Below are 17,318 nucleotides of genomic sequence, written 5' to 3' on the forward strand. Positions count from 1 at the left end.
GACCGGGGGTGGGGGGAGCAGAGCGGAGCACGCGGCCAGCTGACAGCCCAGACGCGTCTGGGCTGTCAGCTGGCCGCGCGTTCCGCCGCTTTGCTTCCTCTCCCTGGTTTGCTGGAGACCAGGGAGAGGAAGTGCCCCGTTCGTAACTGCGGATCCGACATAAGTCGGATCCGTGTAACTCGGGGACTGCCTGTACTGTGTACAGATGTGGTCTCCTCACCTCAAAAAAGATATTTTGGCCTTGGAAAGGGTTCAGAAAAGGGCAACTAAAATGATTAGGGGTTTGGAACGGATCCCATATGAAGAGAGGTTAAAATGACTGGGACTTTTCAATTTAGAAAAGAGGAGACTGAGGGGGGATATGATAGAGGTATATAAAATCATGAGTGGTGTGCAGAGGGCGAATAAAGAAAAGTTATTTATTAGTTCCCATAATAGAAGAACTAGAGAACACCAAATGAAGTTAATGGGTAGCAGGTTTAAAACTAATAAACGAAAATTCTTCTTCACATAGCGTGTAGTCAACCTGTGGAACTCCTTGCCAGAGGAGGCTGTGAAGGCTAGGACTATAACAGAGTTTAAAGAGAAGCTAGATAATTTCATGGAGGTTAGGTCCATAACAGGCTATTAGCCAGGGGATAGAAATGGTGTCCCTGGCCTGTGTTTGTCAGAGGCTGGAGAAGGATGGCAGGAGACAAATCGCTTGATCACTGTCTTTGGTCCACCCTCTCTGGGGCACCTGGTGCTGGCCACTGTCGGCAGACAGGCTACTGGGCTAGATGGACCTTTGGTCCGACCCAGTACGGCCGTTCTTATGTTCTTATGTATTTAATTATTCAAGGTTTATTATGAATCTACTCTAAGTTAACAAGAGCGTTGGGTTTAATTTCCCCCTCCTTATTTCCGTTTGAGACGCAAAGCTCAAATTGCCCATGAGAGCATCTAAGCCCACTTGAGGGGACGCCAAGGCCAAGAACTATGCTTAGCCTAGTCAATGAGTGTGAAACTCTTTTTTAGAGAAAAAAAATTTTACTACTTAGCACAGCTGTCACCAACCAGCAGATCGGACTCTACCAGTAGAGCCTGGAGCCTCTGACCATTGATCCTGACTGGTTTGGCCGGGAAGCTATCAAGCACTGGCACTTCAGTTGCCCTCCACCCACTGTCATGCTGCTGCTCTTGCCCTCTGCCTTGGAGCTGCCCCCCTGGATGCCTCCTGCTTGCTGTGAAAGGTGTGGGGGGGAGAAGAGGTGGGGCACTGATGTCAGGATATCCTTCCTCTCCCCACTCCTGTATCCTATTCTCCACACAGAGAGAAGGGGATGGAGGGAGCTTGGCAATGCAAATCTCTGTCACTCTCACACACTGTGTGTGTGTCTGTCATTCTCACAAACACACACTGTCCTTCCCTCTCATCTCCTGACCCAACACGTATGTGGGTTGTTGTTGTTACTTCTTTTACTGCTTGCAAAGTGTATTATTTTGGGGTTTCGACTGGTTTGTGCATTTCATAATTTTCATTTCTCTTTTATGGTTAAATTTAATTCTTTGAGTAGTGAGTTCCAAAATGCCTAACCTGTCACAGCTGGAGTAATTATCCAAATGGTAACTGTTGTTCCTGGAAGTGGCTGGCCTGTCCCAGCAGCTCCTGAGAGAGGCAGAGTAGGGGGTCTCCATATGCTGTTCTTGCCTGCAGACACCACTCCTGCAGCTCCCATTGATCAATAACAGGGAACTGTGACCAGTAACAGTGGCGGGTTCAGTGCCTGTAGATGAGGGGCAGCATATAGTGCCATGGAGCCATTGCTGTACATGCCAGTTGCTTTCAGGAGTGGTGCACGGCTAGGGCAGGAGTAAACCTGCCTTAACCCCACTGCTCTGCCACCTGGAAGCCGTCTCAGTTAAGTGGTGCCCAGCCAGAGCCTGCATCCTGAATCCCTGTTCCAGCCCTGAACCTCCTCCTACACCCAACCTCCTGCCTCAGACGTGAGTCCCCCTGCACCCAAACTCCTTCCCAGAGCTTGCACCCTGAAACCCCTCCTGGACCCCAATCTCTCACCCTGGGCTAAATCCAGAGCCCATCCCACACTCTGAATCCTTTGGCCCAAGACCAGAGCCTGCACCCCAACCTCCTACCCAGCCTGGTGAAAGTTAATGAGGTTCAGGGAGGAAGAGAGATGGAGTGAGCAGGGTGAGGCCTTGGAGAAGGGATGGAGCAGGGGCGGGGCCTCAGAGAAGGGAAGGAAGCGGGGCAAGGGTATCTGGGTTTGAGGTAAATCTTACATTACATTTAAATTGAAAAAAGTGATCTTGTGGTTAAAGAGGTTGGAGACCACTGACTTAGCACATACAACTATAACTACAACTTACTGTGAAGTGATACTGTAAACTTGAGAATTCATGTTCTATTTCAGTTTTAAATAACTTGTATTTAATAATTTAGCATCCAGTATTGACTAGGGCGTTGCATGCTTTGTTGTATGTGTAGGCCAAGCACACTGTATCCACCCAGGGTGCCTTGCATTGCTCCATTATACCCATAAGTTCCCGCTTTGTCAATCTCTCATCCTTCTCCAGTTTAGGGACTCCCTGTAAATCCCCCACTCCATCTTTCATACTGGCGGATCTGTGAGCCCCCCACATCTTTCTTCAGCCACACCACTGTCTCCATGCCTCACCCATGCCTCCCCCATTCTCTCATTTCCCCATGCTTTTCCTTTTTCTGCCAGGGTCTGGGTCCCCAACCCCCTCTCCCTATTCTCCTCTCTGCCACCCAACCACCAGGACTTCCATGGCCTTCCGCATTCCTCCCACAAAGCTTATTTCTTGTCTTTCTTTCTGGGACATAAGTCGTTCAGGATGTTAATATGTTTAAACTGTACTGAAGACCATTAGGGCTGTGATGGTGTGCATTATTATGTTGGAAGGCACTGATGGTTGTCATCAAACAGTTCTTTGATATATATACTGGAGAAAAGGCTGAAGCTGCTGGGTCTCCTAACCAGATACCAGGGGCCCATGTGTCTTCCAGTTTCCCTATATTACCAAAATCAATAGGATTCTGCTCACTTAAGCCTACAACATTCCCAGAAATTTTGGAATTGATTAGATATGGCATTCAGAAGAATTACAGACAAATAAATGCCAGACAGAAGGTAATGCCTTGCTTTTCTCAGATGAGGGAAGGAACAATAAGGGTAGAGAGAGCATGCCCAGAACTGCTGAGCTGAGGGGGATTGGTATCAGGAATAGAGGGCAGGTCTGGTTCCCCTACCAGCCACTGACAGAGTGGCTCCCGGGCATTGAATGAGAAGACTAAGGGTACGTCTACACTAGCCCCCTAGATCTAGGGAGGCTAATGAGGGCGACCAAAATTGCAAATCAAGCCCGGGATTTAAATATCCCGCGTTTGATTTGCAAGTTCCCGGCTGGTCTCCATTTTAGAAATTGACTAGGAAGAAGTAACTGCCTGCGTCTACACACGGCAGTGAAACGGGATTCCGATTTAAAGCCCCTAAATTGAATTAGCTGGTATTCCTTCTGCAATGAGGTTTACCAATTAATTCGAGTTAGGGCTTTATTTCAGAATCCTGTTTCACTGCCGGGTGTAGATGCAGGCAGTTACTTCGGGCTAATAAATTTCTAAAACGGCGATCGGCCGGCAACATGCAAATCAAGCCTGGGATATTTTAAAGACCTGGGCTTGATTTGCAATTTCAGTCGCCCTCATTAGCCTCTTTAGATTGATCTGGGGGCTAGTGTAGACATACCCTAACTAGGATTGTTGATGGACTGAACCCCGGAAGGGGGACCACTGAATGATCTAGATGTGGGTCTTGGAGTGACAGGAACTGCAGACCAGAATCAGAAAACTGGCTCTGGAAACAGTAGGCAGGAGCACTAGCTTCCAGAGCTAATCCCAAGACTAAGCAGGAGGCAGCAGTGAATGGAAACTCTGTGACAACACCATTTTCACTGTACACACACAAACCAATTAAAATATATTTCTATCGACTACCAAAACTTACAGATAGACAAAATAAGAGAAATGCTGCTTGAGAACTTACTGGAGTTTGATTTAAAACCCTGTTATATATTTTGATATATGATGTTGACTATTTATATTTTTAACAGTCATAAAACTTAACTTTTTGCATCTCAACATTTAATGTAATTAAATAATTATTTTATGACTTCCATAAATAAGTTCCCACAACTGTGTGAAAATTTAAGAGAAAAAAATAAAAGCTCAAATAATCATAATTTTGTGCAACTGTAAAAATTTAAATACATAAAAATGCTTTAAAATAAAAAATTATATTTTCCATTGAATTGATAAAAATGTAATAAATTTCTGTCAAGTCTAAGCATATGCAAGGTCATGCTTCACTTTTTAATTACTAAAAATGTACCTTTGTTTTTATTGGACCTGGTTGGATCACATTGAATCTCATGCCGTATCTACCCCATTCCGCTGCAAGAGACCTAAAAATTCATTAATAGAATGCATAAATATTTCAAATAGTATGTTGTCTAATTTATTCAGGAAGCAATTTAGAATCAAAACTGGGAAGTATATATGTCAAACATGTAAACACTTTAACATTTTAATCCTGACCTAGGTGCTTATAGATTTCTTGAAATATTTTTACTTTTTTATTATTGTTAATTTGATTGAAGTGTTCTCACACACGGTTCTCATGATATACGAATTAGCCAACTGACAGAGTGACACCAATTTGACATATATATTGGAGATAACGTATACTTTAATGACAATTACTGGGAAGTAGGTATCTATCTTCCTTAGACACTTTACAGAATCCCACCAGTTGCAGATCTCCAATATATTGTTGCAGATCTCCAATATAATTCTCAAATCAAGTGTTTCAGGAAAAATAAGATAACTAAATCCTAACTTCTAAAATGTTTTACAGCAGAATAAGCAGTGCAGTTTTCATTTATGAACAATATTATTGTTTTGTTTATTGTTTCTTTAAATGAGCACACTTTTAGGTCATGCACCATCTGTGTGAAAAAGTGCATACAGAGCAAAGCAAAAATGTCTCTTATTTGCTTTCTGTTTGTCTGGAGATATAATCACACCTGACCTATTTATATTTTCAAATATTTGCATTTGGTTGTCTCTATTGAAATGTAGTGGCTGAACTGTCTATTAGTATAATCTATTTGCATGCCGTTAATAACCACAGATGCCTTTGTTTGGGGGAATGGAATGAGGGTATCTGTGTAAAGCTGTTAAAAGAATGATTGCAGATGGTCCTGACAAAAATCTAAGCAACAGAATTCCATGGAATTCAGTAAACAACTATTTACTGCTTTCTTTTTGCCCTGGTAAGATGGCAAAAGTAATAAAACTTAAATGTTTCTTTCCACAAAAAGCTGTGGCAGTAGCATCTGCTTTCTTGTTATGGAAAATGGAAGCTAACAAGTCCATTCATGGTCCAGTCAACTAGTTTCATTTTGCCAGACTGACAGGATATAGATACAGAACCAATTAGCCAGCTCTGGGAGATGTGAAGATAGAGCATGTGTAATGCTCAACTACTCACTTGCACATTGCATCTACCCCAGCTTTGGCAGAGGCACTTGGTGATACAAATCCAGACCCACTGTCTGCATAGATTGTTGTAATAGCCAAGAATGCTGCCCCTGTAAGATGCAAGAAGATAATTTTCCAAACACACAGGATGAGTTACAAATCTTAAAATCAACAAGTATCAGAATAGTAATGGTGTTGTTTTTACGGATATAATTTTCAGATGTAAAAATGAATTCAAACAAGTTTAGTTCCAGTTGTTCTTTTTATTTTCAGTTTAACAGTGCCTGAAAGAGTTATTCCATATATAGGAATGCTTTTTCTTGATAGCATTATAAGTCCCAATACTGCATTTGGAATTGTGCAAGTATATCCTTGCACTCACAGGGTATGTCTACACAGCAAAGTTATTTCAGAATAATGACCATTATTCCGAAATAACTATGCAAGCATCTACACAGCAATTCTGTTATTTTGAAATAATTTTGAAATAACAGACGGCTTATTCCGATTTCTGTAAGCCTTATTCCATGATGAATAATGCCTATTCCAAAATAGGTATTTTGAAATAAGCCGTGTGTAGATACTCCACCTCTGCTATTTTGAAATAGCCCCTCACCAGGGCCATTCTAAGCTATTTCTTTGGGGCCTCTAAATTGAGAAAGCACATCTACATTAGGGAATCCTGCGTCGGACTAGTTTTGAGGCTTCTCTGCGGTGTAGATGTGCTATTTTGAAATAAGCTATTTTGGAATAACTATTCCAGAACAGTTTATTCCGAAATAACTGTGCAGTGTAGACGTAGCGACAGAGTTCCACTGACATTGAAACTATATCAGTAAACCCCTTCTAGTGTACATGGCATGAGCGATGCTTCTTGCTGCCGAGGCCTTGAGGGTATTTCTATAATGCAACCAGATCTGTACTTTCCAGCTTGGGTAGATACACATATGCTAGCTTTGCTTGCACTAGTTTTCTAAAACCAGTGGTATAGCTGTGATGGCACAGGCAACTCCTTGGACTAGCTGCCTGAGTACAATCCCATACGACAACCTAGATATGTACTCTGTCAACGAGCCTGAGCCACTTCTGGAGCTGCTGTGGTTGCACTGTTATTTTTAGCTTGATGAAAGCTAACGTGTGTGCGCCTACCCAAGCTGGGAATTGCACGTCTATCTGCAGTGCAGGCATACCCTCGGTTCTCAGGCTCTATTTTGGCTCCAGTTTTCATCAATCCCCCACACTTCCTGGCTGAAAGGGCAGGAGATAAAACATCCGTGTGAACAATTAACAACTTCAGCATAGTTTTAAATAATTGCAAATTGCAATAGCGGGCTTGAGGCTGAAATTGAAGTTTATTATAGTGCCCAGAGATCTTTCTTAGCAGGTCGCAGTAACTCATGCGATAGCAGAAAATACACCAGTTAATCTTATCAACTGTTATATTAAATATTGCAATTAGTGCCATAATGAGGTATCATAACAGATTATTTGTATAAAATACATAAACAATTAAAATAGCAATTATTAACATAAAACAAAGCACATTCTGTGCTGTGATTTTTTTTGTTTGTTCATTCACAGTTTCTTGCATAACACAGTGATAGAAATGTAGCCATGTTAGTCTGGTGTAGCTGAAACAAAAAACAGGACTATGTAGCACTTAAAAGACTAACAAGATGGTTTATTAGGTGATGAGCTTTCGTGGGCCAGACCCACTTCCTCAGATCAAATAGTGGAAGAAAATTAGATATCTAATGCTAGATATCATTAGGATTGTTGCCTTAAAGACATCATTAACATTTGATATTAAATATCTAATATCTAATAACAGATATTAGATAGGATCACAAAGAAAAAACAGTTTCTTGCCATTTCAACCAGAAAGGGCTTTGTCTCAACGACTTGATTACCTACATCCTGCTTCAAAGACCTTTTAACACCAGACTTGAAAGAGAATCCTCTGAACTGTCATTCATGCTTAAATTCGACACTTTACGCCTAGGTCTAAACAAAGACATTATCTTACCCATTATAAAGATAGCTTCCCCAATTATCACCTCTAATATCATTAGCTCACAGACGTTTACCTCCCCCCTTCATCCCTCCTTCTGTTCTGAGATTTGATTTGTCCTTTTCACGTGTATCCTTTGGTATATATGGTTGTGCCAATTTTCTTCCACTATTTGATCTGAGGAAGTGGATCTGGCCCACGAAAGCTCATCACCTAATAAACCATCTTGTTAGTCTTTTAAGTGCTACATAGTCCTGTTTTTTGTTGCATAACACAGTTACTCAAAATATCTTCCCCAATCATTAGTGTGTACCTACTGTAGTTGAGAAAGGGGAAAGAGGGGACAAAACATTAGTCACCACTATAAGTTTGTGGTGAAGAAGCCACTAGTTCCTAATTCTAGTGAATGTAAAACTAAAATATTAAAAAACCACTATGGGTAAAACAATGATTTTCATTAGGATTGTTGCCTTAAGGACATCATTAACATTTTATACCTTGGGGCTAAGCCCACATACAAAGACAAAGAAAAGTAACTCAGTTAAACATTTATGGTGAGAGAAATTCACAGGAGAATTAAATAAAAACCAACAATATAAGTTCAATGGGCATTAACAGATGTGTGTGAGGCTATTGTGCAATAATTAGCCCTCTTTAAAGAAATACAATTCTCTATAGAGAGACTGGGAACAAAAAATAGGTACTCCCTTCTCCAACTATCTTTCAAATCTATTTCAATGTGAATAAAAATTATGCATACTTAGTAAACTTATAAGAGTTTATTAAATGCAAGTTAAGTAAAACCAGGTGCCCCTTGACAGAGCGAGGTCAGAAGCAGCTATACCAATATTGACCAAATATTGTTAAAAGGGGGGATGGGTAGCTCAGTGGTTTGAGCATTGGCCTGCTAAACCCAGGGTTGTGAGTTCAATCCCTGTGGAGGCCATTTGGGGCAAAAATTAATCAGGGATAGTACTTGGTCCTGCTGTGAAGGCAGGGGACTGGACTCAATGACCTTTCAAGGTCCCTTCCAGTTCTAGGAGATAGGCAATCTCCATTTGGCTGTGGACATGGAAATAAAAGGATCTTGGCAATGCTGGGGAGGAAGGAAATATTAGTACTTCTCTGTGGGATTGGACTGACTGTACATTTCCAGAATGCAATACCTATGGAACATGAAGACACCATTTGACCAGAAACCATAAGATACAATTCAAAGCATCATGGATACTTTTTGGAGTGACGTATTACTACACCACTCTAACAAAGACTACAATTTCAAGAAATCTGATAAGACTTAGCATTTTTATAACTATGATTGCAGTAACAGATTTTTGTTTATATAAAATATAGGAACAGGCCTAAGTGCATGCTTTAGATGTGGTTTCTTCCAGAATTATTCCAGAAGAATATAGGAGAAGCAATGTGTATTTAAGGTAATGGGGGAAGAGAAGGCTTCAATATCTGAGATATAGGTGAGAGGATTATTCTAGGAGGGGGTGGGTGAGATTCTGTGGCCTGCACTGTGCAAGGGGTCAGACTAGATGATCATAATGGTCCCTTCTGACCTTAAAGTCTAAGTCTATGAGTCTATGAGATTACATTATATAGGCACAAGATGAGGTGGCACACATATGTAAAGTAAACTACTCAATATTCATGTACTGTGTACAGACTATGAATTTGAATTATAATTATTGCAAAAACAAAAGATGATGATGTAACTCATTCATCAATTAAGTCTATGCTCTACTGGCAATTTAATATTTTAAAATGTTCCCCAAGAAAAATCCCATTGAAATTAAAATACCTTATTCCCAAGGATTCCTTGAAGAAGAAAGAAAGAAAGAAAGAAAGAAAGAAAGAAAGAAAGAAAGAAAGAAAGAAAGAAAGAAAGAAAGAAAGAAAGAAAGAAAGAAAGAAAGAAAGAAAGAAAGAAAGAAAGAAAGAAAGAAAGAAAGAAAGAGTCTAGATTACCTAGTTTTGTCGACAAAAGTGGACTTTTGTTGACAAAACTATACCAGCGTCTACACTACCGCTGAGTTCTGTCGACATAACGTCGACAGAACTCAGCAGTTTTGTCGATGCTGGTATACCTCATTTTACGAGGCATAACACCTTCTGTCGACAGAAGGTGTTATTGCCTGTAACATTGTGTCCAGACTACGGAGTTCTGTCGACAAAGCAGCTTGCTTTGTCGACAGAACTCAATGTGTCTGGACGCTCTTTGTCGATGGAAGTTTTGTCGACAGTATCTGTCGACAAAACTTCCGTCGACAAAATGCGGTAGTCTAGACGTACAGAAAGAAAGAAAGAAAGAAAGAAAGAAAGAAAGAAAGAAAGAAAGAAAGAAAGAAAGAAAGAAAGAGGCATTGAGGCAGTAGTTATATACAGATACATTAAAAGAATCATAATGAAGCTCACTGTGCTATATTGTAAAATATATGAAGAGACTAATTTTAAAATTACAATCTAGTAAGCAGTAAATATGGTTTCAGGCAAGAAAGACAGAGCCTGACACAATGATTATACAATAATGAAGAACATATTTGGGAAAGATTATTATTAGAAAGGAAACATTTGTTCCTGCTTCAACATAACTGCAGTCTATAACAGCAAAAAAATCTGAAACCTTATAATGAACAAACTGTCAACATCATATGTCAAAATATACAAAGTAAATATAATTAATCAAACTCTTATAAGTTCTCAAGCAGCACTTTTCTTACTTTGACCCTATGTAAATTTCTATTATTATTGATGGAAATATTTTTGTTGGTTTGTGTGCACACAGTGATATTGAGGTTTACCAACATTTCCCTATAAAAAGCTAATCTTTTTAAATCTAAATACAAGTCAGGACAATTCTAGATTATTATCTAGTGAGAGTCACTAGACTTAGTGGGCAACTTCATACATTAAGGCAGTGCTGAGTATTGGATAGATGTCTGCAGTATACAAAGCCTGTAAACCTGTACAGCATTAAGACTAATTTATCAAAATATTTGTTTAAAGCATCAAAACTTGCCATTATATTGAATACATGTTAAAACAAGGACAATAAATGGCAATAAGATATCACAATCCTTAGGCATTATTTAGTTTGAAGTGTAACTTACCTTTTTGTACTTTAATCAGTTCCTTTCCAATTTCCAGAGTTACAAAGGCAGTACCGTTAAGAACAATATCAATTATTGTTTTCCATGCATTAGCAGAAAGTCGTTCAGTAGGAGAAATAAAGTTTCCAGCTGCATTGTTTATCACAACCTAAAACAAGAGAAGACAGGTCTAAAAAGTTATATGGAAATTAGTACACCATAGCTCTTAAGAGTTAAAAAAAATCTCTTGGCATTGCTAGGTATAGAAGTAAAACCATTCTTATCAAATAAGACAGTTTAGACCGACAAAAGAAAATAATCCATCATAAATTGCAGAGAGCTGCCATATATACTCTGTCACCAAGCCCCACAGAGGAAGGCTGCCATATAGACTCTGACCACCAAGTTATGCAGTCCTGCAGAGAGGAAAGACATTGACCAAAAGGACAGCCATTTTGACTCTGGCCGTTAGGCCATACCATCCTCTGGTCATTTGGACTCAGCCATGGGGCTATAACACCCCTCTCCTCTTCCCAAATGGTGATGGGGTGTCCCATCCCTGTGACAGTTTCCCATAGTGAATACTGAAAAGAAAGCTATTCTACAGTGATAGCTTGGTAGAGTCTGTGTCAGTCAAATTCAAGGATCTTTACTAATACTTCAAACGACAACCCTCAGATCTCATATTACTCAAATTAAGAGGTGGGCAATAAGCAGGAAGTGGTTCGCTAGGGTTAGCCTTCAGCGGGCTGCCGGAACTTTATTTATCTGTGTATCCACAGGTATGGCCACTTGCAGCTACCATTGGCCATGGATCACCATTTCCAGCTAACGGGAGCTGCGGGAAGCAGTGTGGACCAGGACACCACTTCCCACAGCTTCCAATGACCGTGAATGGTGTTCTGCAGCCAATGAGCGCTGCAAGCAGCTGTATCTGTGGATGTGCAGGTAAATAAATTCCACATGGCCCATCAGAGGCTAATCCTGTAAACCACGTCCAGTCCATGGGCCGTTTATTGCCCATCCCACTAAAGTTGTTAATATAAGTAGTCACTGACCTTGGCTGTTTTATTCCAATGAGAACAAACGTGTACAAAAAAATTAATGTTTTAAACAGACTCACCATCAAGTGGTTTTGTCCCACATAGTAATTAACCAGGATAGACAACTCCAAGAAAGTAAAAAAAAAAATATATATATATATATATATATACACACATATATATATATATATACATATATATATATATATATATATTCTCATCACAAGGCTTCTGACCTGGGGGTGGGCAAGTGGCTGCCAGCAGGCTGAATGCAGCCCTCCAAGCCACTGGATCCAGTCCACGGCTGCCTTGCTGGGATCCTTAAGCACAGTGCAGCAGCAACCACTTTAAATGCTGCTGCTCTATTCTGGGAGCGAGGCAGGAGGATTTGTGCTTTGTCCCACCCCTCAGCAAAATCTCTCAGCTCCCATTGGCCAGTTTTCAACCAATAGCAGCTGAGATATTTGACTGGCGGCAGGGTCAGCTAATGAAGCCTCCTTCCTCTCTCGCCTCCTCCCATTCCTTCACCCTGCTTGAAGCAGAGCCACTTGGAGCAGTTTGAGACTGCAGCCTTCAAGTTCCTGCAGGACTGCTTAGTGGCAGCTGCCTAGGTAAGCACCTCCCAGCCATAGCCTGCCTCTAACACCCCTATCCTCTCTTCTCCACCCAACTAACTGCCCAAAGCCACCACCCAAATCCTCTGTACCCCCTTTCACCCTGGTCCAACTCCCTCTCAGACCCTGCACCCTCTCCTATTCCCTTCTCCCAGGCCAGAATCCTCTCCTGCATACATACCCTCTCCCTGACCCTGCCCTCCATTCCCCTGTCCGGAGTCATCTCCCAACCACTCTCTACCATAGTGCTGCACCTGGATCTCCCTGGACGTCATCAGTACAGTCCTCTGACCTCGCAGCAGGACCAAGCACCATAGATATTCCCTGATAGATGCCTATCTAAGCTGCTCTTAAATATCTCCAGTGATGGAGATTCCACAACCTCCCTAAGCAATTTATTCCAGTGTTTAACCATCCTAACAGGATGTTTTTCCTAATGCTCAACATAAACCTCCCTTGCTGCACTATAAGCCCGTTGCTTCTTGTTCTATCATCAGAAGTCAAAAAGAATAATTTTTTACCCTCCTCCTTGTAACCCGCTTTTTGGTACTTGAAAACTGCTATCTTGTCTCCTCCCAATCTTCCCTTTTCTAAACTAAACAAGCCACTTCTTTTAGTCTTCCCTTAGAGGTCATGTCTTCTAGACTTTCAATCATTTTTGTTGCTCTTCTCTGGACCTGCTCTAATTTCTCCACATCTTTCTTGAAAGGTGGTACCCAGAACTGAACACAATACAGGCAGTCCCCGGGTTACGTCAGTCCGACTTTTAAGAGGAATAAGGGATCTTTCGGAAAAGGCTTTATTTTCCGAAAGATCCCCATCTAGACTGGCGCTTTTTGCCAGCAAAGCCCCGAGCCGGAAAAAAGCTGCAGCCATGTTTATGTAAATGAAGCAGGGAAGATTTAAATCCCCGCTTCATTTGCAATTGCGTTGTGTCTAATTTGCATCCTTTTTACGGAAAAGGGGTGCAATCTAGACACAGCCATTCTGTATAGTCACTTCCCATTCTGTATATGTGAGCAGCCTCTGCCTTTAGAACCTGTTCCTTTAGTTTTGTTCCAAAACAGCCTTTTTTACTCAGCCATTATGGAAACTAACTTGTAGGAGAATTCTGATTTATTTAGCTGACGGTGAGTTGCTGAGGGCTTTCTTGTATATTTTGTATACACCAAAATAAAGGCAAGGAAGGATGAAAGAAAGACATTATTACTGTTATTTCTGCTTCTAATTGGGAAGAGACTCTGCATAATGTGACAGGTGTCATAAGTACAGGGTTAAATATAATTACTCTTGTACGGCTACATTCTTCTTGCTTCACTCAAACAAGTAATTCCATTCTAATAGCAATGGAACTCTATAAATAAGTAAGAGGACAGGATTTGGTCCAGTTGGCTATTGAAGCATTGAAAGTGGCGATAAGCACTATAGAAACATTTTTGTTCCTACAAACTGTTCAGGGTATTTTCAGCAATAAAGACTGAAGTCATTGCCTCCTAACTAGCATACTTACAGCAGGGTGTCCAGCCACCTTGATTAATTCAGCAACAGCATTCTTAACAGAAACTGGGTCTCTCACATCACATTGGACTGCATGCACCTATATAATAATAGAGGAAAAGGCAACTGTAAGATTTTATTAAAGTATCACTCACGAGATAAAGAAGCCAAAAAATTCTTTAAAGCACATTAAAAACTAATAAAAATACAAACTTAACTATAAACTTACCTTGTTTCCTGTTTTAGAAGAAATTTCTTCTGCAGTTTGTTTCAAAACATCTATCTTCCTAGAAATAATTATACATTTTAGTATGACTTTTGTGTTTCCACTGAAAGAATCTATGTTACAAATCATTACACTTTGAAACATTAAAATCTTTCTATGAATGCCGTCTATGTACTGGTGATTTTAGTGCAAAATTCACCTTTGAAATAAAAATAATTTAATGGCCACTTGGCATTTTCATTTAATTAATCTTCTCTCATATTATCAGCTAAAATAAACTCAGCTGGGACAAAAAAAGATACTTTTGATAGAAAAATATATCAAGCGATATTTAACAAAAATGCCATTATCCTAGCAGCCTTCACTGACCAGAAAGGGGGAGAGGGAGTTCCAAAGAGGTGAGACTATTTTCCATGGTGACATATGACAGAACAAAGAGCAATGATCTCAAGTTGCAGTGGGGGGGAGACCTACACTGGATATTAGAAAAAACTATTTCATAAGGAGGGTAATGAAACACCGGAATAGATTACCTAGGGAGGTGGTGGAATCTCTATCCTTAGAGGTTTTCAAGGTTGTCAAAGGCCAGACTTGACAAAGCCCTGGCTGACATAGTTTAGTTGGGGTTGGTCCTACTTTGAGCAGGGGGATAAAATTCCAATCTTAATCTTCTATGATTTTATGAAACTCATGGTTCTAGGATTCTAAGCATTTTATTTAGAATCATAAAGCTGGAAGGAACTTCGAGGGTCATGAAATCCAGTTCCCTGTACTCATGGCACGAATAAATATTATCTAGACTATCCCAGACCATCTCTGCTTTTAAAAATCTCCAATGATGGAGATTCAACAACTTTCTTTGGCAAATTATTCCCATGCTTAACAATAATGACAGTTAGTTTAAGTGAGATATTAAGAAAATCCTTCCCTAAATATAAAAACAACAAGCAGTCCTGTGACACCTTAGAGACTAACAAATTTATTAGGCCATGAACTTTTGTGGGTAAAACCCACTTCATCAGATGACTTGGAGTGGAAATTACAGAATCCAGGGCATATATAACATCAAAAGAAGTTACTTGTCAATTGTAGGACCAGGATGGATGTGTCTTATTCACAGCATTTGATGTGGAAATGAGAATCTCAAAAGCTGGGAAATTGCTTCTGTAGTTAAGATTTTTATTTAAGTACAAGTTGATAGTATTGAACTTGTACATGAACTCTAGTTCAGTTGTCTCCCTGGGTGATAACATTATTTTGTAGAAGGATGGCTACGTTTAAATCTGTTATTGAATGTCCATGAAGGTTAAAATGTTCATCTACAAGTTTGTGTGTGTTACCATTCCTGATGTCATATCTATGTCCATTTAGCCTCTGTCACAGAGACTGTCTGGTTTGGTCAATATACATGGCAGATGGGCACTACTGGCACTTGATGTCATATAGCACATTAGTGGATATGCAGGTGTATGAGCCCCTGATGTTGTGGCTTGTGTGGTTAGGTACTGTGATGGTGTCACCTGTATAGTTAAGTGGACAGAGTGTGTTTAGACTTGTGGACTATCATTATGACGTTAATATGTATTTCTTCTCACTGATGGCTATACAGCAGTCAAGCAGAAGGCATTGCATATCCTACATAAATACTAAGAATTTTAAATATAATGTTTACACTCTGCAATATGTTTGCATACATTTGAGAGTAGCTTTTGAAAATGTAACACACCAGATTCTAATTAAAATAGTAACGCAGATGAAGAGCCAGATCTAAATTACATTACTGTAGCTATGAATAAGAAACGTATTGTTTATGAAGAATTAGGAAGCAGATCAATGCAGTTTTCAATACTAAATTTAAAAAAGATTTTTTAGGTTTGATTATTAGGATTTACCTGCTTGATATAACACATTCAGCACCTAAACTGGACAGAGCTGTTGTCATTCCTTTGCCAAGCCCAGTACCTCCTCCAGTAATAAAAGCCACTTTTCCTTGAAAGGCATTTGGTGGTAACATCACTTTTTGAAGAGGTGAAAAGAAGCTAGCTTGTGGTGCATTGCTGCTTTGACTTAATACATTTGATGTATGATTGAACTGGAAAAGAAAATAATTTATTATTGCAAGTATGCATGGATTCCCATAACTATTATAAGAAAATTAAGTTTTCCGTCTTGTAATTACAATAATATTTTCACAATTGACACAAATTACCTGTCAGCAATTATTTTATGTTTATTGCATCAGCCTACACATGAATACTTTTAAACAAATATGTATATTAAAGTCATTTTAATTTCTAGAGTGAATATACTGCTGTAATTTCCACTACATTTCCAAATGAAATAACTGTTGAAAATATATTTTAAGTATTTTTATTCTTTTGAACACTGTGCCCAGTCCTACAATGATTACTCCTGTAGACTGTAATCTTACATTGGGATTCAATAATGTGGTTCTATCAGCTGTTTGTAAATCCCAAAGGAGGACTGAAGTGCTGGATTTTGATCCTATATAGACTTCTGCTCGTGTTTAACTGTATGCATTATGAGTAGCTCTCGTAAGTCAGTACTACTAACTAAGTGTAAAGATAAGCAGATGTATAAATCCTTGCAAGATTGGGGCTTTCAGTAGTACCTACCCAAGGCCTTGATTCTTCATCATTTTAGTAAATAGAATTTTCATTATTGGCAGGGTGATTAGATTTAAATCAAATTGATTTAAATCATTAGTCAGGAAGACTCAATTTAATCATGGTTTTTCTACATAAAAGTGCATTCTACTGAGAGAATGGTATGGGCAGGTCTAAAATCAATGAAGGCGACACTCAGAAAAACCTCGACATTTCTGGAATATGCTGCTCAAACAGTTTTACTTTTGCTTCTACTGCCTGTCCCTCCCTTCTCACATTTATCTCCAGACATCTTCTCCTTGTCCAGATCTAAATCTCTCCCAACAATCTTCAATTCACTGAACTTTCTGAAACTTTACATTTTTAGAAAGTGGTAAGGGACTGACTGTATGTACACAAATTTGCAGAGGGCCAATATGGATGCGGTCTTATTTCTCATCTCTATGTATTATTTATATATTTAAAAACATTTTTGCTGTTAACAAGCATGTTATCTCTGGAGACACAAATTCACAGTTTGACTACTGCAAAATTAAGCCTCTCTGATGGTATCCAGGCTATGTCTAGACTCTGGAGTTTTTCTGGGAGGTATCCCAGAAAAACTCTATCGCATCCAGGGAACACATCTACTCTTTCGAC

At 39.7% G+C, this 17,318-nt stretch overlaps 1 protein-coding gene across 1 annotated transcript in view; it reads right to left on the reverse strand.

Moving 5' to 3' along the window:
- The window catches only part of DECR1 (2,4-dienoyl-CoA reductase 1), a 30,791-nt gene that overhangs the window by 2,910 nt on the left and 10,563 nt on the right, over positions 1-17,318 (reverse strand). The window contains exons 2-7 of the mRNA XM_075920423.2: positions 15,945-16,144; positions 14,056-14,113; positions 13,840-13,926; positions 10,694-10,841; positions 5,574-5,673; positions 4,413-4,485 (exon numbers count right to left, since the gene is read on the reverse strand). Of these exons, the coding sequence (XP_075776538.2) occupies positions 4,413-4,485; positions 5,574-5,673; positions 10,694-10,841; positions 13,840-13,926; positions 14,056-14,113; positions 15,945-16,144 (666 nt within the window). The remainder of the gene's footprint in view (positions 1-4,412; positions 4,486-5,573; positions 5,674-10,693; positions 10,842-13,839; positions 13,927-14,055; positions 14,114-15,944; positions 16,145-17,318) is intronic.

Source organism: Pelodiscus sinensis, chromosome 2 (assembly GCF_052426305.1).
Source record: "Pelodiscus sinensis isolate ZL-2025 chromosome 2, ASM5242630v1, whole genome shotgun sequence".
NCBI lineage: Eukaryota > Metazoa > Chordata > Testudines > Trionychidae > Pelodiscus > Pelodiscus sinensis.